The sequence below is a fragment of the Pelobates fuscus genome, chromosome 6 (genome assembly GCF_036172605.1).
Source record: "Pelobates fuscus isolate aPelFus1 chromosome 6, aPelFus1.pri, whole genome shotgun sequence".
Taxonomy (NCBI): domain Eukaryota; kingdom Metazoa; phylum Chordata; class Amphibia; order Anura; family Pelobatidae; genus Pelobates; species Pelobates fuscus.
The window spans coordinates 66185426-66211491 of record NC_086322.1 but is presented as its reverse complement, the minus strand read 5'-3'; the positions used below and the strand labels follow the sequence as shown (position 1 = coordinate 66211491).

The 26066-nt window shown below is 40.1% G+C and overlaps 1 protein-coding gene across 3 annotated transcripts in view; it reads left to right on the top strand.

The window, feature by feature from the left end:
- The window catches only part of LDB2 (LIM domain binding 2), a 323746-nt gene that overhangs the window by 224541 nt on the left and 73139 nt on the right, over window positions 1-26066 (top strand). For all 3 annotated transcript variants that reach the window (XM_063457808.1, XM_063457807.1, XM_063457809.1), the window contains exon 3: window positions 21888-22060. In XM_063457808.1, coding sequence (XP_063313878.1) covers window positions 21888-22060 — 173 coding nt within the window. The remainder of the gene's footprint in view (window positions 1-21887; window positions 22061-26066) is intronic.

Genomic DNA, 26066 nt, shown 5'->3' with positions numbered 1-26066 from the left:
CAAGACAGAGCTTATCACTGTTTCTTTTATTTTGCAAAAATCAATCTTTTTCATTATTATGGTTTTTCGTTCCTGCCGCACCTCTGAAGCGCCATTTATCTGCAAGCCTAACAGGCCAATTAATAGGTGATAATATTTGGTGAAAGACAGATTGTATCATTAGAATAAACTAGGGAGCTAGAAATCTTTAGATTCTTATTGAATGCGTAGTGCGCATCTTAAGCAGATCGATATTTAAAAAAAGATCAGAATTAAAAAAAATATATCTTTGAAGGTTAAAAGCGAACGTAAGTCTACATATAAATATATTACCTGTAGATTTTTATTTATTTAAAAAAAAAAATAGTTTTGAACAAATATTTTTTTGCCAAATTACTATGCGTGATACAAACTAATAGCTACAGAACAATGGAATCCGATTGGTTATTTTGTGTCACTTGCACAAACAAATGTATAATGAGCCTGTAAAAATGAAATTATAGTTATGAGTTGATTATCCAGGCCTGGCTTGGCATAGCTCGTGTCCTTTTAATGTACTATCACCACTTTTTCTGTATATGTAAGTTGCATTGTAGAAACATAGAAATATAGATTTTAATGGGAGATAAACAGACCCATCTCACTTGCCTGTCAAGAAACTTCACACTGATTTGGATTAATTGTTTTCATTAAGCTTCACAAATCCAATGAATATACCTGCCTTCCACTAAAAGGCTGGTTCATATATTCACTACACAGTCTAGAACGTGGCATTTCCTTGTGTGATATAAAATAATGTATTATATTATTTTTTTCATTGTATGTATGTAGTTCAGCGATGGAATAAATGCGAATGACAAAATACAGTTAACATAAGGCATCAAAGCTTGAGGGTCCACACAGCAACAAGTGCTGAATGGTATATGTATAGCATATATACATTATTACATGAAATATTTGATTTTTTTATATAACAGGCTAACTTTAACCACTCTCGGTTTGCATTGCAAAGCAGTGAAAAGCCAAATGTCTCCCATAAAGCCTTACTTATCTTTCCCTATAATCCAGATGAAATCATTTATCTGCCAGTGTTCCATTGTGTTTCTCTGCATCTCTGCAGAGAAACTGTAAATGTTCACAGCAATCTTTGAAAATGAGCCTTTATTCTAGCATTCTTGCAGTCTAGGAAGATGAAGGTGGAAATGCTCGTTGGCTTCACTAGGCTAATTATTCAGACTACAATAGCTGCCAACAATGTTTTACATAATGTAGATGCGTAATTGTGCAACTGTATGGCCTTCCCTACCAACTTATTTGATCTAAATTCCCCGTGCTTTGCATGGCTTAGAATCTCCAATGGTCTGACCCACGGTTTCTTGGGTTTAATAGCAATTCTTGGGTCTCTGTCAGACCACTCTGGACAAGTTCTGGCATCAAATTCCTCTCACTGTTATCAAATGACCCACATTTGTGAAGATGAACATTGAAGAGTTCTTTGGGGTGTTCGTTAATTTGAATGTTTGGAAAGTGTAAATGTACATGTATATTTCCATGATGTGTCTGAAATATGGAAGTTCAAAACCTGCAGTATTTAAATCAAATTTAAAAAATATCATTGATTAAAATAACAGAGATAGATCCTGCTCAAACAAATGCTCATATGTGTCAGTCAAGGGTTTAAATAGTAAAACAATGCGATCCTCCTGCTGTTTAAAGGAATTGAATGTACAATATAACCGTGCACATTTTGCTTCAAACTGTAGCAATATATATAAATATATGGATTATTTTAGATGTATTACTATTTGATGTAAATAGCAGTCGTCTGTTGCTCATACATTTGGCAACTAGGAGGTTAAACATAGCATTGCACTAGGTAATCCTTTTGCAAAATATATTTTGTATGTATATATTTTGTAGTTATGTTTCAGCTTGCTTGACAAGAATACATGACAAGGCAAAAGCGTAGCATCTTCCAGTAATTGACCTTGGGGAGCTGGTAGAAAAATATAACATTAGAAGGTTCGAGGAGTGCAAGAGTCCCAGGAAGACCAATTATACAACCATACATTTCTTTCAATAGGAAACAAAAATAAACAGCTCCGAGCTTAGACAAAACAGGCACATAGTCCTATTCCAAGGGAGAGATAAATTATAGTCAGTCATCGGGGTATAAAATAAAACAATACAGTCCCATGCATGCAATTCTTGCTTTCAGTTGCAGGGCAAGAAAAAAAAGGGAATGTAGGTATATAAAAATAAAAATAAACTAACACACGTTATGGAACACAGTGTTAATATTTTAGTTATGAAAATAAATCACGTAATGGTGAGTGGATGCATTGCGTGGGTTTTTATAATTAAAGCCTTCGCCCTTCCACTCCTACTAAATAATACATTCAAAAATATCCAGTTTTAATATGTCAATAAATGTGCAAAATATCTAAAGACAAAGGTAAAATAGGATTCATGTGATAGACTGTGTTTATTCAATAAAATTAAATAAAGAACAAAAATTTATAATGATGTATTTGAATTTTGTGTGTGCAGCCTTTTGGTTAAAAAATCAGGGCTTGGGGCGGGGCCTGACTGCTGAGCAGGGAGGACGTGAACCTCACAAGCTCCTGCAATAAGCTGCACTCTATAGCAAATCTTATGCTCAAAAAGCTACTAATCGGGCCACAACGGTCATCAACCGTAAAGAGACTTCAAGCGGAACAGAATGTTCCCCTTACACGATGCTATGACCTACTTTCGCCGAACAAGCAATCGAGGCCTACCCACATGGCGAGCGCGGGAGGGACGTCCGCCCTCCCACCGCCGCGGCTAGCCACCTCGACGACTAAGGGCCCCTGTTCCCCCCCCCCCATGGACCGGCGGGGGTTATCCCGGTCCAGACTCCACAGGGCTACGGAACCCCACAAGCTATCGGGATTGCAAACAGCACTTACCCAGAGGCCAAGATGGCGGACGTCGACCGGGCCTCCATGCCCCCACCCGCCCAACCTCTCTCAGCGCGAATGCCTAACATGAGCCATCAGGAGGACTGCATAGCAGCGGCATTTGACCTCTTCTGGACACGGTGGGAGGCTTTACTGGCACAAAATCATGCAGCCGCAGCGGTCCCTCGACGGTCCGCCACTACTCACACAAAGGCACCTGCGTTGAAACGCAAGGCTATGCCACCGACTGACACGAAGCTGCAGAAGGTCATGAGAGCTCTACCCAGACTTAAAGGCAGCAGACCGAGCACCCGTTACTGCAAGCCTGAGTCCAGACAAGCTCGGAGAGCCACCAAACTCTGCCTGCCGCCCCACAAACTAAACTGGCGCACTCGAGGGGCCCGCACCCGGCCTACACCAGGCGAAGGCCAGAAAGCCTGCCAACACTACACCCCATTGCAGCGATGCACAGCCGCAACCAGCACTCTGAAGAGCTACACCTGTACATCAAAAGGACACACTGAACCTCACACTCGCCAAACAGCAAGGGGAGCGGAGACACTGTCACACCACAAGGCATACGTCCCCCCCACCCAAGGCACTCACACAGGACTGGGAGGCAATGGAGGAGTACCTGCAGCATCCGTGACCACAGGCGTCCATCCCAAAGCCCAAGTTAAGGCCTCTAGATTGGGCATCGGCTAGGCACCAGCGGACTGTCCTACCAGGCTCCTTACATTCTTTGACAACGCATATGCCAGGAGAACTACACATTTGATAAACTGCAGGTTTGACTGCAAGCTAACTCTTCCTTGACCTAATCTATGTTCACTAGGCAGACATACTCTTAAATATTTTTAGCTAATAACTGTACACACGTTAGAAGCAACAATTAAGCATGTTACAGATCATCACTTAGTGAGACACACACACTACGATATGCATCACGCTGCTGTATACTCTTAGGCTTGCATACAGTCACTTCACTCATTTCTGACTCTAAACCCAGAAAGACGTATCCTCTTATATAAGCAAGTCTAGAGAAGAATGTCTCACCTGTCCACTAGTGTACAAAAGCCTGTAATTTTATAATCTTACAATTCACCATTTAGCCTGTTTAACCCTAAATGAGCACCCGTCTTGTATTAACCTGTAAGAACAATCAGGATGTGGAATTCTCTGCCTGAAGAAGTGGTTTTATCAGAGTCCATACAGATGTTCAAACAGCTACTAGATGCATACTTGCAAAGACAGAATATTCAAGGATATAATCTTTCAATGTATTGTAATAACTGCTTGATTCAAGGATAAATCTGACTGCCATTCTGGGGTCAAGAAGGAATTTTTTGTCCTAGCTTGTTGCAAAATTGTGCTTCAAACTGGGGTTTTTTTTTTTTTTTTTTTTGCCTTTTGGATCAACAGCAAAAAACAGGTGTGAGGAAGGCTGAACTTGATGGACGCAAGTCTCTTTTCAGCTATCTAACTATGTAACTATGTAACTATGTAACCTGTTAGAATGAAACCAAAGGGACAAAGCAGATTATCAATCTCTCACTTAACTGTTCTTATGCCTGAATACTCCAGCATATTATACCATATAAGCAATGTTTCCTAGCATGTTATAGTTCCTATTAACAAAAAATGTGCAAATGTCAAATGTCACAAACATGTTTGCATGAACCTGCCTGTGTCTTTTGTTGTGGCTACATGGGCCTGCCTGTAAAATGCTTTGCACCAAAAATAAAGAATTAAAAAAAAATAATATTCAGGTCTCGAGTCCTGCAGGAACGCATGGGAACGGCGTTCCTGCACTTTTTCCACAGCAGGAACGACGTTCCCATTAGTAGTCCTGCAGGACCAGGGCTGGCCTTAGGGGTGTGCGAGCTGTGCGGCCGCACAGGGCGCCATGCCAACAGGGGCGCCGAGCACCCGGCACAGGTTCCACAACCAGATCCTGCCCTACCTCAGAGCGCCCTGGTGGGTGAAAGATTGCGCCCTGGCCGGCCCACCCTTAGAGAGTGAGCTCTTCTTTGTTATTGGCCAGTGAGGAGATTAAGGACCTCTCTCATGATGGGGAGGAGCGAGCAGTGAGTGCTTTGATTCTGCCCTCCTCTCGCGAGCTCGGCATTCGGAGTGTTACTGCGGGTTACCACAGCAACGCTCTCATACTATCAATGCAGAGCTCGCAAGTGGAGGGCTCCTGTTCTGCAAGGTGCAGAACATCAAGCACTGGCAGAGACCGCTGGACCACCAGGTCATCAGTATTCCCCAATCCCTGCACAAAGGTATTCAAGAGGGAGGGGGGCGAAGGGGGAAATCAACATGAATTAATTTAAGAAAACAAAACATGAAATTGCTCTCCCACCTCCTCATTTAAAGCCTTATGTCACCCCCTCCTACCCACAAATCATCACTATCCAACCCTTACTGTGTTACCTACACACACTACATAATCTACTCACACACACACTACATAATCTACTCACACATACACACTACATAATCTACTCACACACAACATCCCCTATACAAACACAACATAATCTACACACACACACACACTACATAATCTACTCACACAGACACACTACATTACACACATCCCCTATACACACACTATTTTCTCTACACACATACACACTAGATAACTCACAAACACTACAAAACCTAAAGACACACTATGCTCCCTATTCATACACACTATGTAACTTACACACTACATTCCCTATATACACACACTATGTTCCCTAAACACATACATACTACATCCCCTATACACACATGGTTTCCTACTCACATACACACTGCATCCCCTATACACACACACACACACTACATAACCTACATACTACATCCCCTATATACACACATTACATAACCTACACACTACATCCCCTATACACACACACACACACACTACATCCCTATCCCACACCACACTGTTTTCCCAACACACACTGTATACCTATTCCACACCACACTATTGTTCCCTACACACACAACATAATGGCATGGCAACTTCAGGGAGACAGGCGCTTTTTCAACACTCTTGTTAGAAATATATTTGCCAAATTAGTATATATATATATATATATATATATATATATATATATATATATATATAACTTTCTGCTCTTTAAAAAGACCAAAAATTGTGTGTTCCATAATAAGTTACATTTAACATGATTTATATATACATGTATATTAATGTGTGTATTATTAGTATATGTGTTATTATGCTTATAATATTTACAAATGTATTAATATACGTGTATATGCATGATATGCCTAGAAATCACATTAATACATACCACCTATGTAATGGAGGCTTAGCACTTTTTACAGGATGGATGAGGGCATGTGGCCATGCAGGGGCGCTGTGAAGATTTTTTGCACAGGGTGCCTAAAGGCCTACGAGTTTATATATATATTTTTTTTTGGGGGGGGGGGGGATGGTGGATCTTGGGTGAGTTCCCCAGGACTTGACCCCTGTCAAAACAAATTATCAGACAAACACAAAATTGTCTGCAAATTGTGTAGTAAATTGTGTAGTAAATACGGTACAATAAATAACTCTATTGTACCGTACATAGAAACTTAACAGGATTGGTCATGTCTCTGGAATTTATACCTAAGGCGGCCCACCAGGATATCGCCACCAAGGATTCTCTTTCCCTTAGTGTTTGTAGCTCCCAGAGTAGTTTTAGTGATTATAGCTTCTAGATAGAACCTTATCTGGGGGTCTCAACATGAGGTCCCCAGGGAGAACAAAGGAATTACGACATCCCTGGCAGGCCCTGATATATGTGCCTGAACAGATAATTTAATTAGCATACAGACACTTTGGCACCGAGGTAACTAAATAGGTAATAATTACCCACATCCCCACACAACTGATGTCACCAGGAAGCTTGTGTCAGAGCGACCACTTCGTCCAAAAAGCACCTAGATCAAAGATGGCAAGCACGATATATGTGTGATTCTGAGTTTTTGCGGGTCGTGACTTGCCTCCGATTCGGCGCAGAGTTCCATGGCGCTGGGGGGAACGTCCTGGTCACCCATAACCCTTAAATCATTGTAGCACCTCCAAGTCCATGGTATCATTGTATGCCTCACGCTCGCCTACATTGCCTCCAAAAAGCGCCCTGCTAGATTGTGTTCTGACCAAGAGTGCTCTGGTTAGAATTTTAGCAGATTGCGGCTGATCTGCAATCTGAGACAGAGTTCCAGACCAATTGAAGGTTGCACCCGATCAGGCGCGTCTTGCCTCTGTAGCCTTTCCTGTGGCTGTATGATGCTCCAGAAGTCCGGAGGACTGGCATGGCTGGGAGGGAAAATAACAGTGATTTTGGCTCTTTTGGGGTGAGGTGGAGGGCTACAAACCAGGTACAATTCCTGGGTGACCGGGTGGTCTGTCACAATACCTTGGAATAAAATATTGAATATCATTTATAACTTGTATTAACCTTTTTTATGAGATGCTCTGATTTCTTCTAAATGTATGTTATAGATTTTGCAAATTACATCATAATCCAATTCAGACACAGCAGATCTAGGTCAAAGATGGCAGACGTTGTGTGGAAATAGTTAAATTGTTTTATTTCTCATCTTGTTTGTATGCTTTCTCTGTGCTTAAAGCCAGATGCACAGGACTAAACTTAAAGCAAGGACGAATAATGAGCTAAGATCGAGGCACCCAGTTGCACGACAAATAGGTGCTGATTTCTGTAAGTTTATTTATCAAACTTATCAAACATATTAGGTAAAAATATGGGATAAGTAAAACTAAGAATCCTGGAAAGTTACAGCTTCCCTTTAATTCGTTCCCTTGGATTAGTTATTGGGCATAGGTAAGTGTGTCATTGTGCAATTTAAATTATAGATATCAGAATATTTTTAAAATGATACTGTCTGTACTGTAGGAGCTACAGCCCCCCGTATATAATGGAAAAGAAAGACTTACAGGTAGGAATACATTTTAATTATTCTCATAATATTTTTAGGTTTTTTTCTTCTTTATTTACACAATTATGAATCTCTATAATGTATAAAACAGCCCGGCGGTAAGTCTACATTTCTAAGTTTTGCCTAGGAACAGCACATTTAAAAGGCATTTTTTAAATAAACCAAGTTAACAATAATACAAAGATACTAAAACATATTTGTACTCTAAAGAAGTCTTTCAACGGCATAAAAATCTAAGGTACCATCAGAATTTTACTTCTGACTTCTGTGACATTTAATTCGATACATTTTTACTCCACGGCTAACAATGCCAAAATGATTGCACAACTCCTGTAATATTAAATATATTTGCCCAGTCACAGTATTTCTTAAAAAACAGAAATAAGTCTAGGTTAAAAGATAATGATGATTTTTTTTTTTTCCCAATAAAAGCTACAGTGGCTCAGAAATTGAATTACAGATTTCCGACTTGACTATAGGCCACGGGTAGGCAACCTTTCAGTAGTGCTGTGACAAAATAAGATTTTGAAGTCTCTTGGCATGCCAACCCTCTGTTTGAATTTGATGTGTGTATGTTGCCGTACTTTGCTTGTGTTATTTATGGGTACTGCAGTTGCTTTGTAGCATTGTACTTGTGCATATGTGAGCTGGTATATTGTAAAGTATACGTTCATGAGTAGTTTGTGGTATTGTGTTTGTGTATGTTCCCTATGAAAGTGGGCTGTGTATTAGTCAGATGCCTTTTATGGCTATTGGTTGTCCTGCACGGAAGGCAGCACAACCAATAGCCATAAAAGGCATCTGACTAATATAAGTCACATCATAGGAAGAGAATACACCAATAAAGACCATGCAACCTGCTACTCAAAAGGCGTTATTTACGCCTTAAAATGCCCATGCAACCCATTATATATAGGTAGAACAATTCTCCCACTAAATATCAGAATTGCGGAACCTATCCGAAACATTAAAAAGGGCCTTGACACACATTATGTCTCTCGGCATTTTAAAACAACCCACAATCAAAACCCCAAAGACCTTTTTTTCTGCGTCCTAAAAGTTGTACAAAAAGATTGGAGAGGAGGGAATTTTATTAACAAATTGGGTAACGAAGAGATGAAATATATTTTTAATTTCAACACTCTCATACCATATGGTCTAAATTCAGATTTTGAACTTTGCCACTTTTTATGATTTTATGATTTTATTCATGAAAAATTAAGATTCGGATTCAGAGGGTTTTAGGTTTTAAGATTCTCTTTTTAGATCTCTCATCTGGTTTTAAGGATTTTAAGAATCTACATTTGGCTATTGTATTAATCTAGCCACAGACAATTTTATATATTTTTTCAAAATAATTTTGCCTATTTGTTTTTCTATTTTAGTATATACCCAATGAATACTTGTCACACTGTGATTCTGGGCACAGTATACATTTCATATGTATATGTTTTGTATTACTACTCTCTTTTTTAAACAACACATTTCATATTTATATGTTAATGAACAAAAGGATTCACGTGACAATGTTCCTTTCTCTTCATATGCTCATATAACATGCAATGGTTGTACAATGGATAATAAAGTTTAGCGAAACTGTGGAATGCAAGTATGCGTTCCAAATACGGAAGGACTGTGATAACGTCATCAAGAAGAGACGCTGGGTACCGCGTCACTGAAAAAAAGACGGAAGTAATCAACAGGAACAGACAGGGACGTTTTAGCCACGAGGCAAACAAGGCATTTGCCTTGGGCGGCATTTTCCAGGGGCGGCAAAAAAACGCCGCCCCCAAATGCCCAGGGCAAATGCCTTGTTAGCCTTGCGGCTAACTGACATGCTGGGCTGTCTGCTGGGCGGGCGGGCGGCTGGCGAGGGAGCTCTTCCTCTGAGCTGTCTGCTCAGCTCCACCAGGGAGAAAGAGAACCCCCCACCCCAGCATTCCCAAAGGTAAGGAGGCTGGGGGGGGAGGTTAAATAAAATTTTAAAAAAATGTGTTAGTGTGTGCGTGTGTGTCTGCTAGTGAGTGAGTGTGTCTGTTAGTGTGTCTGTTAGTGTGTGTGTCTGTTAGTGTGTGTGTGTGTCTGTTAATGTGTGTGTGTGTGTGTGTGTGTCTGCTAGTGAGTGAGTGTGTATGTTAGTGTGTGTGTGTCAGTGAGTGTGTGTCTGTTAGTGTGTGTCTGTTAGTGTGTGTGTGTGTGTCTGTTAATGTGTGTGTCTGTTAGTGTGTGTGTGTGTGTCTGACTGTGTGTGTGTTTGCCTGTTAGTGTGAGTGTGTGTGTCTGTTAGTGAGTGTGTGTGTGTGTGTCTGCTAGTGAGTGAGTGTGTCTGTTAGTGTATGTCTGTTAGTGTGTCTGTTAGTGTGTCTGCTAGTGTGTGTCTGTTAGTGTGTGTCTGTTAGTGTGTGACTGTTAATGTGTGTGTCTGTTAATGTGTGTGTGTGTGTGTGTCTGACTGTGTGTCTCTGACTGTGTGTGTGTTTGCCTGTTAGTGTGAGTGCGTGTGTCTGTTAGTGTGAGTGCGTGTGCCTGTTAGTGTGAGTGTGTGTGTCTGTTAGTGAGTGTGTGTCTGCTAGTGAGTGTGTGTCTGCTAGTGTGTGTGTGTGTGTGTGTGTCTGTTAGTGTGTGTCAGTGTGTGTGTGTGTGTCTGACTGTGTGTGTGTTTGCCTGTTAGTGTGAGTGTGTGTCTGTAAGTGTGAGTGTGTTTGCCTGTGAGTGTGTGTGTCTGTTAGTGAGTGTGTGTTTTTGTTAGCTAGTGTATGCGTATCTGTCAGTAAATGTGTGTGTGTGTGTATTTCGAAGGCGGGGCGGGGGGAAGGGTTGGGTGAGGGTGGCGCGGGGGGGGAGGGGGCGCCTGAGTTTTGTCCTGCCTAGGGCAGCACAAAACCAGAATACACCACTGGGAACAGATGATAGCAGTCAGCAATTAAGCAGAAGGATATATAAATCGATCGGATAAGAGAGAAGAACAAGCAGCAACTGAAGAAGCCTTTTTAACAGGTGAAACACATCTTGCAAGTATTTTAACATGGACTTTATTCAATATACCACTTCTAATACGTTTTTTGTTTTATACTTTTTTGTACCAATAAAGTATTTCCTGATCTTGGAAATTACGCCCAGTGAACTTATTGGTGTCAAGAAGGAAGCTTCTATAGCATCACAAAGGGAGTGGGGTCCCTTCTAACTTCCCCACCTGTCCATGTGGTGAGCCTTGCATATAGGCTCCATATTTGTGAGTGCAACATTCTAGAGTTATTTATCTGTTTACTAAATCAGAACCAACTGAATTGCACTAGGCTTTGGCCATATGTTTTCTTGTCCCTTACAGTGATACCACATGTGAACACCAACCTCACTCCACCTTCTTTGTATGTATGTATAACTTCTTTTTTGTGTGTATAGAGAAGTGAACACACAGGTGTTAGAGTGTGTTGGTGGATTCTAAATCACACAGCAGGACTTTGTATTTATTTTGAGTTGTACAAGTTGTGATCAAAACAAAACGTAAACAAAACTTGGAATTTTTTTATATGTCTGTTCAGCCGTTTTTTTTATTGTGAAGCAAACAACAAATAGGACAAAATAACTGAAAAAGTCAATGTGCATAACTATTCACCTCCCTGAAGCCAATATTTTGTAGAGCCACCTTTTGCGGCAATCACAGCACCAAGTCGCTTTGGATAAGTCTCTATGAGCTTGCCACACCTTACCACTGGGATTTTTGCGCATTCCTCCTTGCAAAACTGCTCCAGCTCCTTCAAGTTGGATGGTTTGCACTTGTGAACAGCAATCTTTAAGTCTGACCACAGATTTTCTATTGGATTGAGGTCTGGGCTTTGACTAGGCCATTCCAACACATTTACATGTTTCCCCTTAAACCACTCAAGTGTTGCTTTAGCAGTGTGCTTGCGGTCATTGTCCTGCTGGAAGGTGAACCTCCGTCCTAGCCTCAAATCATGCACAGATTGGTACAGGTTTTGCTCAAGAATATCCCTGTATTTAGCGTCCATCCATCTTTCCCTCAACTCTGATGAGTTTCCCAGTCCCTGCTGCTGAAAAACATCCCCACAGCATGATGCTGCCACCACCATGTTTCACTGTGGGGATGGTGTTCTCTGGGTGATGTGATGTGTTGGATTTGCGCCAGCCATATCGTTTTCTTTGATGGCCGAAAAGATCAATTTTAGTTTCCTCAGACCAGAGCACCTTCCTCCATACATTTTGGGAGTCTCCCACATGCTTTTTCGCAAACTCAAAACGTCATGGCTTTCTTCTAGCCACTCTGCCATAAAGCCCAACTCTATGGCGCGTATGGCTTATTGTCTTCCTATGTACAGATGCTCCAGTCTCTGCTGTGGAACTCTGCAGCTCCTCTTGGGTTACCTTAGGTCTCTGTGCTGCCTCTCTGATTAATGTCCTCCTTGCCCGGTACATGAGTTTTATTGGGCGGCCGTCTCTTGGCAGGTTTGCTGATGTGCCATGTTCTTTCCATTTGGTTATGATAGTTTTGATGGTGCTCCTAGGGATCATTTAAAGATTTGGATATTTTTTATAACCTAACCCTGACTTGTACTTCTCAGCAACATTGTCCCTTACTTGTTTGAGAGTTCCTTGGTCTTCATGGCAGTGTTTGGTTAGTGGTACCTCTTGCTTAGTTGTTGCATCCTCTGGGGCCTTTAAAAGGTGTGTAAATGTAACGACAGATCATGTGACACTTAGATTGTACACAGATGGACATCATTTCACTAATTATGTGACTTCTGAAGGTAATTAGTTGCACCAGAGCTTTTTATGGGCTTCATAACAAACGGGGTGAATACATACGCACATGCCAAGTTTCTGTTTTCTATTTCTAAAAAATAGTTTTATGTATATATTTTTCTTATTTCACTTCACCAACTTAGACTATTGTGTTCTGATCCATCACATAAAATTCAGATTAATAAAACATTGAACTTAAGGCTGTAATGTAACAAAATAAGTAAAACGTCAAGGGGGTGAATACTTTTGCAAGACACTGTATATTAATATTAAAATACACTTAGAATAATGGTTTATATTTATTATTATGATTATTATTATTATTATTATTATTATGCTATAAATTCCGCAATGCTTTACAGTGGATGGACGAACAAACATGTAGTTGTAACCAGACACGTTGGACACACAGGAACAGAAGGGTTGAGGGCCCTGCTCAATGAGCTTACATGCTAGAGGGAGTGGGGTATAGTGACACAAAAGGTAAGGATAGTATTAGACTAATGACAGTTGCAAGAGAACAATCAGTCGGGAGTTATTAACAGTTTAATTGATTGAGGAGTCTCGCCGCCGCATTCATTATGGACTGTAACGGCGCAAGTTGGGAGCATGTAAGACCACTGAGAAGCGGATTACTGTAGTCAAGGCGAGAAAGGACTGTGGAATGGACCAGCACCTTAGTCACATCTGGCGTTAAGTAGGGTCAGATGCGCGCAATGTTTTTGAGATGGAAGCGGCAGGATTTGGCGATAGACTGAACATGAGGTTGGAGTCAAAGAGAACACCTAGGCAGCGAGCCTGCATGGTGGAGCTCATGGTAGCACCATTGACTTGGAGGGAGAGTAGCAACACTTGAGGGAGGAAAAAACAGAATTTCAGTTTTGGTCAAGTTGAGTTTAAGGAAGTGGGCAGCCATCCAGTTAGAAATAGCAGAGAGGCAGTCAGAGACACTAGTCAAGAGGGACGGGGAGAGATCAGGAGAGGACAGATAGATTTGCGTGTCATCCGCTTAGAAATTATATTGGAAGCCAAAGGAGCTTACCAAGGGAGGCAGTATAGATAGAAAATAGTAGAAGAACAAGGACTGAACCTTGGGGGACATCAACAGAAAGGAGTTGGGGAGAAGAAGCAGAACCAGAGAAAGAAACACTGAAAGAGCGCTGGGAGAGGTAGGAGGAGCACCAGGAGAGAGCAATATCTTGTAGACCGATACTGCGGAGGATGAATAGAGTACTTAGAGTATTGTACTTAGTGCGGAAACCAGACTGAAGCGGGTCTAGCAGAGAGTTGAACTTGAGGAAATCTGTCAATCTCGCATACACAACTCTCTCAAGGATCTTGGAAGCAAAAGGCAGTAGTGAGATAGGACGGTAGTTGGACGGGGAGTTAGGGTCAAGGTTGGACTTCTTAAGAATTGGGGTTACAGCTGCATGTTTGATGGGCGATGTATGAATATGTGCATATAAAAGTACTTAGATCATATATATATAAAGTACTTAGATCATATATATATATATATATATATGTATATATATATATATATATATATATGATCTAAGTACTTTTATTTACTTTAGTAAACTTTTTAACATCTTTTATTAACGTTAAAAAAAAAATTGCAGGCATGAGGGGAACAGCCTGAGAGCTCAGGCAGTCCCCCTGCGGGCACTGCATGAACCGGCTATTCCGGCCATGTGATCGCGAGGACCCCATGATCACATGGCCCGGGAGGACCGGATCGTGCAGAGGGAGGCTGTCTGAGCTCTCAGGCAGACCCCAAAAACACGACTGTGTGGGATCGGCATGGACCTGGTAAGTACCCTGGACGGCGGGGACGTTCTATGCTGCCCTCCGGCGTTTAGAGCCTCTCTAAGAAGGACGGCATAGAAAGCCCTTAAGGCTTAAAGGAACACTATAGTCACCCAGACTAGTTCATCTCAATTACGGGGTCTGGGTGCAGTGTCCCTGTCCCCTTAAGCCTGCATAGTAAGACATTGCAATTTTCGAGAAACGGCAAAGTTTATATACATTGCAAGGTTAAGTTCACCTCTAGTGGCTGTCGGCATGGGGTGAGTGGGCAGGCCCTGAGGAGTATATCACCAGTGATGGGATGGGTGGGCAGGCCCTGAGTAGTATGTCACCAGTGATGCAACTTGCATGACTGGCAGTGCCCATTATGGACAGTTCGCCCAGAAAAGGGGCTGGGTGTCATCAAATATGCCAGGCTGACTGACAGTCATACAGGACTATGCAGCTGCTGAAGAGCTCTTTGTGTAGTCCTAGTGCTCAGTCACAGCAGTAGAGCATCTAATGAGGCACTTGCACTGTGCTGACACCAGAAAACTGAATCAGGATGGTTGGACAGGACACCGAAATCGGGACTGACCTGCAAAATTGGGACTGTTGAGAGGTCTGATATATACTGTACATGAAATTGAATGGACAAAATCTTTAGGGTTGGATTAACCAGACTCATAACTATGAAATAGCACCAAAGATCCTAACTAAAAAGGAGAAAATATATATTTTACTCCCCTAATGCTCTTGCCCCATAATGTGCAGAGAGTAGTTGTGTGTGGACTTAAGAGAGCAGCAGGGGAACATATCTAGTGTGGACTAGCTGACCTTAAAATAACAAAAAGTTGACCTTTTGCACTATGCAAATGCTTCTTCTCTCTCACAGCCCAACATTCTCCTGCCAGCAGGTGACAATGTGCTGTGTCCCCTTTCTGCTACAGTCACTTCACACCCCACTTTTTCTCTGTCCAAGTTGCATACTATCTGCCCCTTACCGCCCAGCTGTCCTATTGTCTCAATTTCGGCACCAGTTCCACTGTCATAATTTTGTTCTCTGGTATTCTGCAACACCAGGGAACGGACCTTAGCCAGCACAGCACAGCACGAGGACATCATTAGACTCATTCTCTCTGTACTATGGGCCCTAAGACCTTGCAGAGAGTGCTGCTGCAGCATTTTACTCTTTGCTGTCTATAATATTCTATAATTAGTACCATTATAATCATCAGTACCAGGCCCATTAGTCTTAATGCAGAAATTAGAAGTTGTGCTAGTCATGAGAGGTTAACTTTAATGTGAAATGTGTCTGTTTGCTGTCATTTAATGTACTCAGCCATGAAATTGCTATTGATGTAAAGTGTATGGATATATATTTTTTATTTATAGCAAGCAGGATTGGAGCCTCTCACGTTTACAGTCAGAATCGTGGAGCAGGTGTGTTTAGTCATCCAACCCTAGTGATTGTCCAAGGCATGCAATCTCTGGCATTTTTTAAATGTTTTCTGTAGTGGCCAATGGCACAGGGTAAACCTGACAATTAAGCTAGACGCGCAATTAACTATTTACAAACAGAGTTCCTGCAGATTATTATCTATTATCATTTTAAGGAACCATTTATCTTGGGTGTCAGCATTCTGAATTTTAGGGATATATTTTGGCAGAATGGAAGCAAACTGGCTCTTCATGTAAACACATCTGAGGAAAGGGATTTAGGGGTGATTATTTCAGATGACTTAAAGGTAGGCAGACAGTGACAGATAGCAGGAAATGCTAGTAGAATGCTTGGTTGTGTAGGGAGAGGTATTAGCAGTAGAAAGAGGGAAGTGTTCATGCCATTATACAGAACACTGGTGAGACCTCACTTGGAGTATTGTACAGTTAGGGGAAAGTTTTTGATCCCCTGCTGATTTTGAACGTCTGCCCACTGACAAAGAAATGATCAGTATATAATTGTAATGGTAGGTGTATTGTAACAGTGAGAGGCAGAATAAAAAAAAAGTTTTATAAATTGATTTGCATGTCAATGAGTGAAATAAGTATTTGACCCCTTTGACTTAGTACTTGGTGGCAAAACCCTTTTTGGCAATCACAGAGGTCAGACATTTCTTGTAGTTGGTCACCAGGTTTGCACACATCTCAGGAGGGATTTTGTCTCACTCCTCTTTGCAGATCCTCTCCAAGTTATTAAGGTTTTGAGGCTGACGTTTGGCAACTCAAACCTTCAGCTCCACCGATTTTTTTATGGGATTATGATCTGGAGACTGACTAGGCCACTCCAGGACCTTAATGTGTTTCTTCTTGAGCCACTCCTTTGTTGCCTTGGCTGTGTGTTTTGGGTCATTATGCTGGAATACCCATCCACGACCCATTTTCAATGCCCTGGCTGAGGCAAAGAGGTTCTAACCCAAGATTTGACGGTACATGGCCCCGTCCATCGTCCCTTTGATGCGGTGCAGTTGTCCAGTCCCCTTAGCAGAAAAACACCCCCAAAGCATAATGTTTCCACCTCCATGTTTGACGGTGGGGGATGGTGTTCTTGGGATCATAGGCAGCATTTGTCCTCCTCCAAACACGGCGAGTTGAGTTGATGCCAAAAGGCTTGATTTTGGCCTCATCTGATCACAACAATTTCACCCAGTTCTCCTCTGAATCATTCAGATGTTCATTGGCAAACTTCAGATGGGCCTGTACATGTGCTTTCTTGAGCAGGGGGACCTTGCAGGCACTGCAGGATTTCAGTCCTTCACAGTGTAGTGTGTTACCAATTGTTTTCTTGGTGACTATGGTCTCAGCTGCTTTGAGATCATTAACAATATCCTCCCATGTAGTTCTAGGCTGATTCCTCACCGTTCTCATGATCATTGAAACTCCACGAGTTGAGATCTTGCATGGAGCACCAGACTGAAGGAGACTGACAGTTATTTTGTGTTTCTTCCATTTACGAATAATCACACCAACTGTTGTCACCTTCTCATCAAGCTGCTTGGTGATGGTCTTGTAACCATTCCAGACATGTGTAGGTCTACTATCTTGTCCCTGACATCCTTGGACAGCTCTTTAGTCTTGGCCATGGTGGACAGTTTGGCATTTAATTGATTGATTGCTTCTGTGGACAGGTATCTTTTATACAGGTAATGAGCTGAGATTAGGAGCACTCCATTTAAGAGAGTGCTCCTAATCTCAGCTCGTTACCCAAATAAAAGACACCTAGGAGCCAGAAATATTGTCGATTGATAGGAGATCAAACACGTATTTCACTCATTGACATGTAAATCAATTTATAACTTTTTTAACGTGCGTTTGTCTGGATTTTTTTTTTGTTATTCTCTCTCTCATTGTTAAAATACACCTACCATTAAAATTGTAGACTGTTAATTTCTTTGTCAGTGGGCAAAAGTTCAAAACCAGTAGGGGATTAAATACTTTTTTTCCTCACTGTACGCAGTACTGGAGACTGTATCTCCAGAAGGATATTGATACTTTAGAGAGAGTTCAGAGAAGGGCTACTAAACTGGTTCATGGATTGCAGGATAAAACTTACCAGGAAAGGTTAAAGGATCTTAACATGTATAGCTTGGAGGATAGACGGGACGGGGGGATATGATAGAAACATTTAAATACATAAAGGGAATCAACACAGTAAAGGAGGAGACTATATTGAAAAGAAGAAAAACTACCACAACAAGAGGACATAGTTTTAAATTAGAGGGACAAAGGTTTAAAAATAATATCAGGAAGTATTACTTTGGGCCGTCGACACGAATCACATAACGGCATTGCACAAAGCGACAGAGATACCCAGAAAGGGGGCGGATCTGACAGAATAATGGAAGGTCAGCCTGGTGAGAATGCATGTCAGTATGTCTGTCAATCATGCAGCCTGGCCAACTAAAGTCATACTTTGCAGACAGCGCCCTAAGCCTGGCACAAATTCATCTAATCGTGTGCTTCTTCTACACTCTGGAGACTGTCCCTTAGCACTCACTTATTCACTCCTCTCCTTACCTTCTTACTAGCATGCAGAGGCTCCTGGTATGCAGTGTGGGACAGAGAAAAGGTGGATGTAGTGAGTGTAGAAAAAAGAGAACATGCCACAGTTTAGAGAGAACGAAACAAAACCAGCTTTACCTTAACCCCTTAAGGACCAAACTTCTGGAATAAAAGGGAATCATGACGTGTCTCACACGTCATGTGTCCTTAAGGGGTTAAACTAATTTAATTGTCAGCCAGTCCACACAAGTTTTGTTTCCCAATATCCTTGTTAAACTTCCGTACTTAATTCCCTCTGCACAAAGCAAGAGAAAAGTAGTGTAAAAATGGGCCTGGAGTGTAATCAATGAGCCTACTCCATGGGTATTCAACCCCTGTTAATCCTGCTCTAAAAATAAAGGATGCATGACTTCTTCTGGGAATGTTGCTGAAGGGTGAAATATAACATTCTGTTACAATCGTATGTCCACATTTTACAGACCTGTGCAGTATGCTAACATTAGCTATCTCCACCACCTATAATTTATGGTTCACTTCCAGCACTTTACTTCTCATCTCACAATACAAAAAGGAAATGGGTCATGTATCTGTTTCCTACAGAGCTCAACCTTTCCACTTTTCAAATCATTGAAAACATTTACTTCTTTATAACAACCAAAATAAGCATGTATGTCAATGTACATGCTCTCAAGCACTTACTTTAAAAAGCAAAAAACCCACATGTAATCTTAATATGGCAGCCTAAGTACCAAAACCACGTTATCTTAAAGGGACACTATAGTCACCAGAAGAAGTATAGCTTATTGTATTTGTTCTGGTGAGTAGAATTATTCCCTTTAGGCTTTTTGCTGTAAACACTGTCTTTTCAGAGTAAAATGCAGTGTTTACATTACAGGCTAGTGATAACTTATCTGTCCACTCCTCAGATGGCTACTAGGGGTGCTTCCTGGGGCAGTGCTGCATAGTTTGCAGCACAGTCATTCAGCATCTCCACCCTCTGCATGCAGACACTGAACTTTCTTCATAGAGATGCATTGATTAAATTCATCTCTATGAGGAGATGCTGATTGGCCAGGGCTGTGCTTGACTTGTGTTGGCTGTGCCCCTGATTTGCCACCTTGACAGTCTCAGCCAATCCTATAGGGAAGCATTGTGGTTGGTTTAGACCACCACTTCTGATGATTTCAGTAGACAAAAGCAGTTCAGGGGCAGTGGCAGCAGCTTCAGACTTGAATACAAGTAATATTTTACTATATTTAGGGAGAAAAGAAGGGGCCAGGGGGGCTAGATGGTGGCTTTGACACAATAGGTTCAGGAATACATGTTTGTGTTCCTGACCCTATAGTGTTTCTTTAATGTAGTGGTTTTGGTGTGGAGATGCTGTTTTTTTCAGCTGACATTTGAATTGGATTGGTGGAATCGTGGTAATTGCACGTACCGTGTAGTTTCAGTGCCTTAAATAATCTTATTCATCGAGTGAGGATTAGGTGCTGTGAAGAGTCTGTCAGGAATGCAATAAAGCAAAGTGTAATAGCAGTTTTAAAAACAAGTAGAGCCCAGTAGTCTACACCAAAAGGAAACACATTTAAATAAATATAATAATGTTTTAATTTAAAGTAAAAAAAAATATTTAGCTCTACCTATTGAACATGGTAATAAGCAATGCAATGTTGAATAATTAAATGAATATTCCACTTAAAAAATATATATATGTTTATTAAATTGAGTGTTCCTAAATCGGTTTAGATTTCGACGTCACCCCCATTTCTGCAATGAAATGAGGGTTAAGTCAAGCAAGCTACCTTTTATTCTAGATCTGGGGTAGTCTCCTCACCGCAGCTCTGTTCTTCCTCCAAATAAGTCATCGTTATCTGAATGGACAGATATAATCACAAATAATACATCAACATCAATGGTGTACAGTTATTCTTTAGACAAAAAGGAATTAGTACCATGAAAAAAACAATAGTTTAAAATCAAACCAAAAATAATTATTAAATTTGTGACAAGGGAACACTCACATAAATTAAAGCTAAGGAACCTAGCTGTGATGTAACGCAGCACTTGGATCTGTGTAGGAGACCCTTCTCTTCTTGATGCGATCACTCTTCTCAGTATATCGAATGTTAATAATACATATATTAAAAGAATGAACGTTCTTTGCACTCTAGCTCAACTATAATAGAATTTGCCGGGTGCCAGTCCCTGAGGCACTAGTAAATATACATAGTAATATATACAATAAAAAGGTGTTGGGGCTGCACTCACGGTCTTCAGGTAAAACTCGCTTTTATTAAAATTCCAGGGTGATCAGGTGATCAACGTTTCAGTCCCCTGCTGGGACTTTTTTAGGGTCAGGATAACATTACACATATAAAACATACATCTATATTAGGAGAATAATGAAGGACAAACAAAGTGAGAGAGTTAGAGAAAGAGAGAGAGTGTAGTATTGAACTTTCAACTGTGCAATCAATTGGATACTCACAAAATTAGAGCCTAAAATTTGTCTCACTCTCGGTGCACTGTATGGTTGAGGACCATACCACCTTTCTTTAATAGCAGCAGGAACCGCATGCCATAAGTTGTATATAAAAATTATATTTATTAACAATACTAAAAACAAATGTTAATAAGAACAATTATGACTTAGTCCAATATATACTTTGGATTTTACTAAATCCCCAAGACGTGTTTCACCACAAACTCCAGCGGCTTCCTCAGCTGGGCGAAGTAATGGATCCACGAGGTGGATCCTTAAAAGTACTCCGTTTATTAAATAACATGCAACATGGTACAAAAAATACACACAGACCCCATAGGTAACTTGCAATCTAGATAAAATTCTAGATATATTCACAAAGAAATACCATAAAATACCCCCAAAATTTTAAAGTCTCAGATCCAAGTACCTGTAAGAAGGGGTGGGTGTGGGGAGGAACGGTAATGGAGGCTAGGAATACCCTAAGTTGATTGTGAATTACCCTAACGGTTTATCAACTAAAACTGATGTAAATAGAAAACTAATGGCAACACTTCTTTGCTCAGGGCTCTTCTTTAATTGACATCAAGTCACAATATTTTAGTCTCACATTAGGCATTTTGTCAAGCAATTTTATTACATTTTGATCTTTACATCTTTTGTTAATATGTATTTCCTTGTATTGGAAGTTCAATTTCATCATAGCACGCAGAGTATTTTATTGGGAAAATATTGATGTCAATATGCACTGTTTCACTCCAATAGTAAGCACCACAATTTATTCAGTAATTACTTCTTTTAATTGAATTGCTAATGCTTTGCGTGATTCTAATCTATATGTATTTAACTATAATTTAATGTTGTCAGTAATCTACTAAATTATTATGCTGCAAATAATTACTAGCATTTTCCTTTCTTTGAAATTTCACCATGTATTTTTTTCTATCTGCCTTTCCTTTCTTACCCCCCAGCCATCGGAAGGACTCTCATTCCGCGATACTTTAGTACAGTTTTTGAAGGGGGTGTTACGGACCTGTATTACATTCTCAAGCATGCCAAAGAAGCTTACCACAACTCATCTATCACAGTGGACTGCGATCAATGCACTATGGTCACTCAGCATGGAAAACCCATGTTCACAAAGGTAATATTGAAAACTCTGATAATACTTTGTGGGGGGGAGAGGTTGGTTTACGTTTTTGTTTTTTTTGGGGGGGGGTTCAAAGTTGATTGATTTTACCTCTACTATAAAAATCAGATTTTTATTCAGCCCTGTTCCATTTTAGCTTTTTTTTCCTCTCTTTTTCTTTACATCAACGATGGGTTTATCCTGATGCTGCTCAATAGCTTCTTGGTGGATCTTCCTCACAAAAAAATAAAACAAATATATATATATATATATATATATATATATATATATATATCTTGTTTTTTCATACTTTGGAAGGAGTAAGGTGTGAACACATTAAGGGAAGAAACCCTGAAGTATGAAATTTTTCTTAAGTGTCGACCTTCCTAAGTGTCAACCTCTGTTTGCTCCTTGATGTAGAATTGAAATCCACGCAAGAGTCCATGCGATCCCAGCATTTGCTACTGAACAATAAAAGGCATTATTTTCCCCATTTTCCCCTAAGACATGCTTTGCCATCATGTATTTTTTTAATATCCTACTGATATTATCTTTTAGGATAGAGTTAGATATTAGAGTTGGAGTTAAAGGTCGTGTGTTTGGATTGTGTATGGTTTATACGACCTAATATAATTCAAATTTTGCAATAAGCACCCTATCATCAAGATTTACATTTTTAGACAAATGTTTCCCAAGGACACAGTTTTTTTAAATGGATCTTTGTCCAGGACCAGACATTTTTTTAAGCACAGTTGAATTAATACTTACATTAATTCATACTGAATTGCCCTCATCCCTTTAGAAGCTACAGTCTTGCTGTCCCACTTAATGTTATCTCTATGTAGGTCTTTCCTGAATTGAGAAGGGTCAAGTGGTGGAGATAGTTATAAATACACAATAGTTTAGTTGGCATATATAGGGGACAGCTGTTGGGTATGTTATTTGTTTTGATGCTGCATCCAGGTGTCCAGAAAAAAATAATCATCTAGAGCCACCTAGGAGCCAGATGTCTGATACAAACATGTGTAGTCCAGGGTCGAAGATATTCCCTTAGGATATGTAGAACTTCACTGCCTTGTGCAGAAATTAATATCCTAAATCCTATGCATGGATGTATCTTGTGGTTTGGTTACAGGAAACATATTGTCTGCACCGATAAACAAAGCTTTTTGAATGCATTGTAGATATTGTGCCTCTACAGATTGCTGCATCACGGACATATAGTCATCCAGATAAATGCAAGTGTGCGTATGGTGACATCATTCTAACTAAAGGAGATGCTTATATTAAGAAACCCTGGCTGCGCTCTTATAGATGTACTTAGAACAAAACAAAACAAAAAATCTAATACAAATGAGCAACATCAAATAAAACAGTGAAAGCTGCAAAGAAATATAGAAAAAAAATATTTTTAAAAATGTTAAGCATAGTTAAATTTTTGTAATAGTAAAAAAAAACATTTTGCTAATTCTTAGTGCAGATCTCACACAGAAATAAATATCCGCTGTCAATCAAAAGAGATGGAATTGACTGAAGTTGACTGTATTTCTTATTTCAGATTTTATTGTGTTATCAGTGAGAAATATAATGGAATAAGTTAGGTCACTTTTAGAAAAAGTTAAAACTAAATTGGCTACGTAGAAAAGCATTTATTTTTTATGTAAATTATTATTTGTTTCAATTGTGTACTATATTATTGCATTAAATGCAAATATAGTTAGACCAAAATTAAAAAAATAAAATCTAGATGAAGATATTCAATTTATTCTCAAAACATGATATTATCAGCTTTGAGCTTTGCAAACTCCAAGAAGTAGCTTGGCAGTCAGGATCCTCTAATTTTGGCTTAATATGTTCGAACCTTTAGACTGCCTCGTTTAGGCGCACAGAAGGGGCTACAGTCAAATGTAATTCAGTTGGTACAGCACTGAAGGGTTAAAGTGTGTGTGTGTGTGTGTGTGTGACTGTCTTTGTGGCTGTAAGTATGTATATGACTGTGCACGTGTGTGTGTCTGTGTCTAGGGGGGTTGGTCTGTTTGGCAAAAACAAAAGATGCACAGCCTCAGTGCAAAGGTATCTGAGACCTTAATTTAAGGTATCAGCTTACTATTTATTAAAGGAACACTATAGTCACCTAAATTACTTTAGCTAAATAAAGCAGTTTTAGTGTATAGATCATTCCCCTGCAATTTCACTGCTCAATTCACTGTCATTTAGGAGTTAAATCACGTTGTTTCTGTTTATGCAGCCCTAGCCACACCTCCCCTGGCTATGATTGACAGAGCCTGCATGAAAAAAAAACTGGTTTCACTTTCAAACAGATGTAATTTACCTTAAATAATTGTATCTCAATCTCTAAATTGAACTTTTATCACATACAGGAGGCTCTTGCAGGGTCTAGCAAGCTATTAACATAGCGGAGGATAAGTAAATCTTAATTAAACAGAACTTGCAATAAAGAAAGCCTAAATAGGGCTCTCTTTACAGGAAGTGTTTATGGAAGGCTGTGCAAGTCACATGCAGGGAGGTGTGACTAGGGTTCATAAACAAAGGGATTTAACTCCTAAATGGCAGAGGATTGAGCAGTGAGGCTGCAGGGGCATGTTCTATAGACCAAAACCGCTTCATTAAGCTAAAGTTGTTCAGGTGACTATAGTGTCCCTTTAAAGTGGCTGGTTCATACAACATACCGCTCTGCTGTGAGTCTTAATGACATGTAAAACTGTTTTTTTTTTGTTTTTTTGTTTGTTTTTGTTTTTCCACATCAGAAGTTGGGCTTAATTTATGCCTCTTAATCTCAGAGCTCAGAGGTAGCTTTTCAAGTCCCAAATCATTTGTTACTTATCCCTTCTATGAGTTCGATCAAAATTATTAAATGTAAAAAATGCCTCAAAGTGAATACTTATGTAGGGGGGGGGGGGGGGGGAGAGAAGAGATAAAAAATAAAATAAAAAAAGAGGAATGGAATATAGAAAAAAAGAAAGTAAAACTGTGTAATTGGACACTGCAGGGTAGGAAGGAGGGAAAGAAAGGGGCTTTAAAGATGTGGAGGGTTCGGCCATATTAGAATAAGAACGGTGATGGACTGCGGATAGTAAAACTGGAAATGCAAAAATTACAGCTAATTATTTAACTCAAAAGCACATGTCATGTGTCCTTAAGGGGTTAAAGGAGCCTAGTTCTTAAACACATGGAATTGTGAAGGTAGTTGAAATGAGCAGACTGCTAATTCAGTTCAAACATGGTATTGGTTACATTCCGAACTACAACAGGATAAATGGACTTTGTATCTGTGTTTTTATTTGTTAATTTATTTTTTAAATAATTTTCTAATATTTAATGCAGTGAATCAATTTATCTAGCTGTATGCATACTGCTCAAGTACGGCCGCAATAAAATGTGCAGTTGATAAACACTAGGTATGCTTCGAAATATGCTTTGGTGCAGAAAAAAGTTGGAAACCATTGGTCTATGGCATTAAAAAGCTGGTCATGTAGGGTCATTGACAGTGATGTATGTTTCATTAATTCAAGTAAATTTGTCATATAACAAATCTGCTTCCACTGCTGTTTCAAAAGGAGCAAAATATGTAGACACAAGGAAATATAAAAGGGCAAAATGGTTACATATAACACCCCCTCCCGCTCACCACCCCAAAAAAATGATTTGGCAAGGTTCATATTAAAGGTGTGCAGTGACCTTGCATTAAATTATGCCAGACAAAGGTTTAGGGGGGTCGTCGAATGACTACGATTAGCAGCCCTATGACCTGTTTCTCTCTGGGACTCACTGAAATGGGAGCGTGCACAGACTGAATCGATTTATTACGATTATGCTTCCAGCTGTGGGCTGTTATTATTGGCGTGTCACTCAGTCTGTAACTGTACGTGTTTTTAACAGGCATTTCAATACATTTGCTTTTAATCTGTCCCCTTTGTGGAACAAGCTTTTTTTAAAACATTCCTCGATAGAAGGATTTTAGGACAATGCTCAGGTTTGTAACAGAGAAGGTAGTGACTAA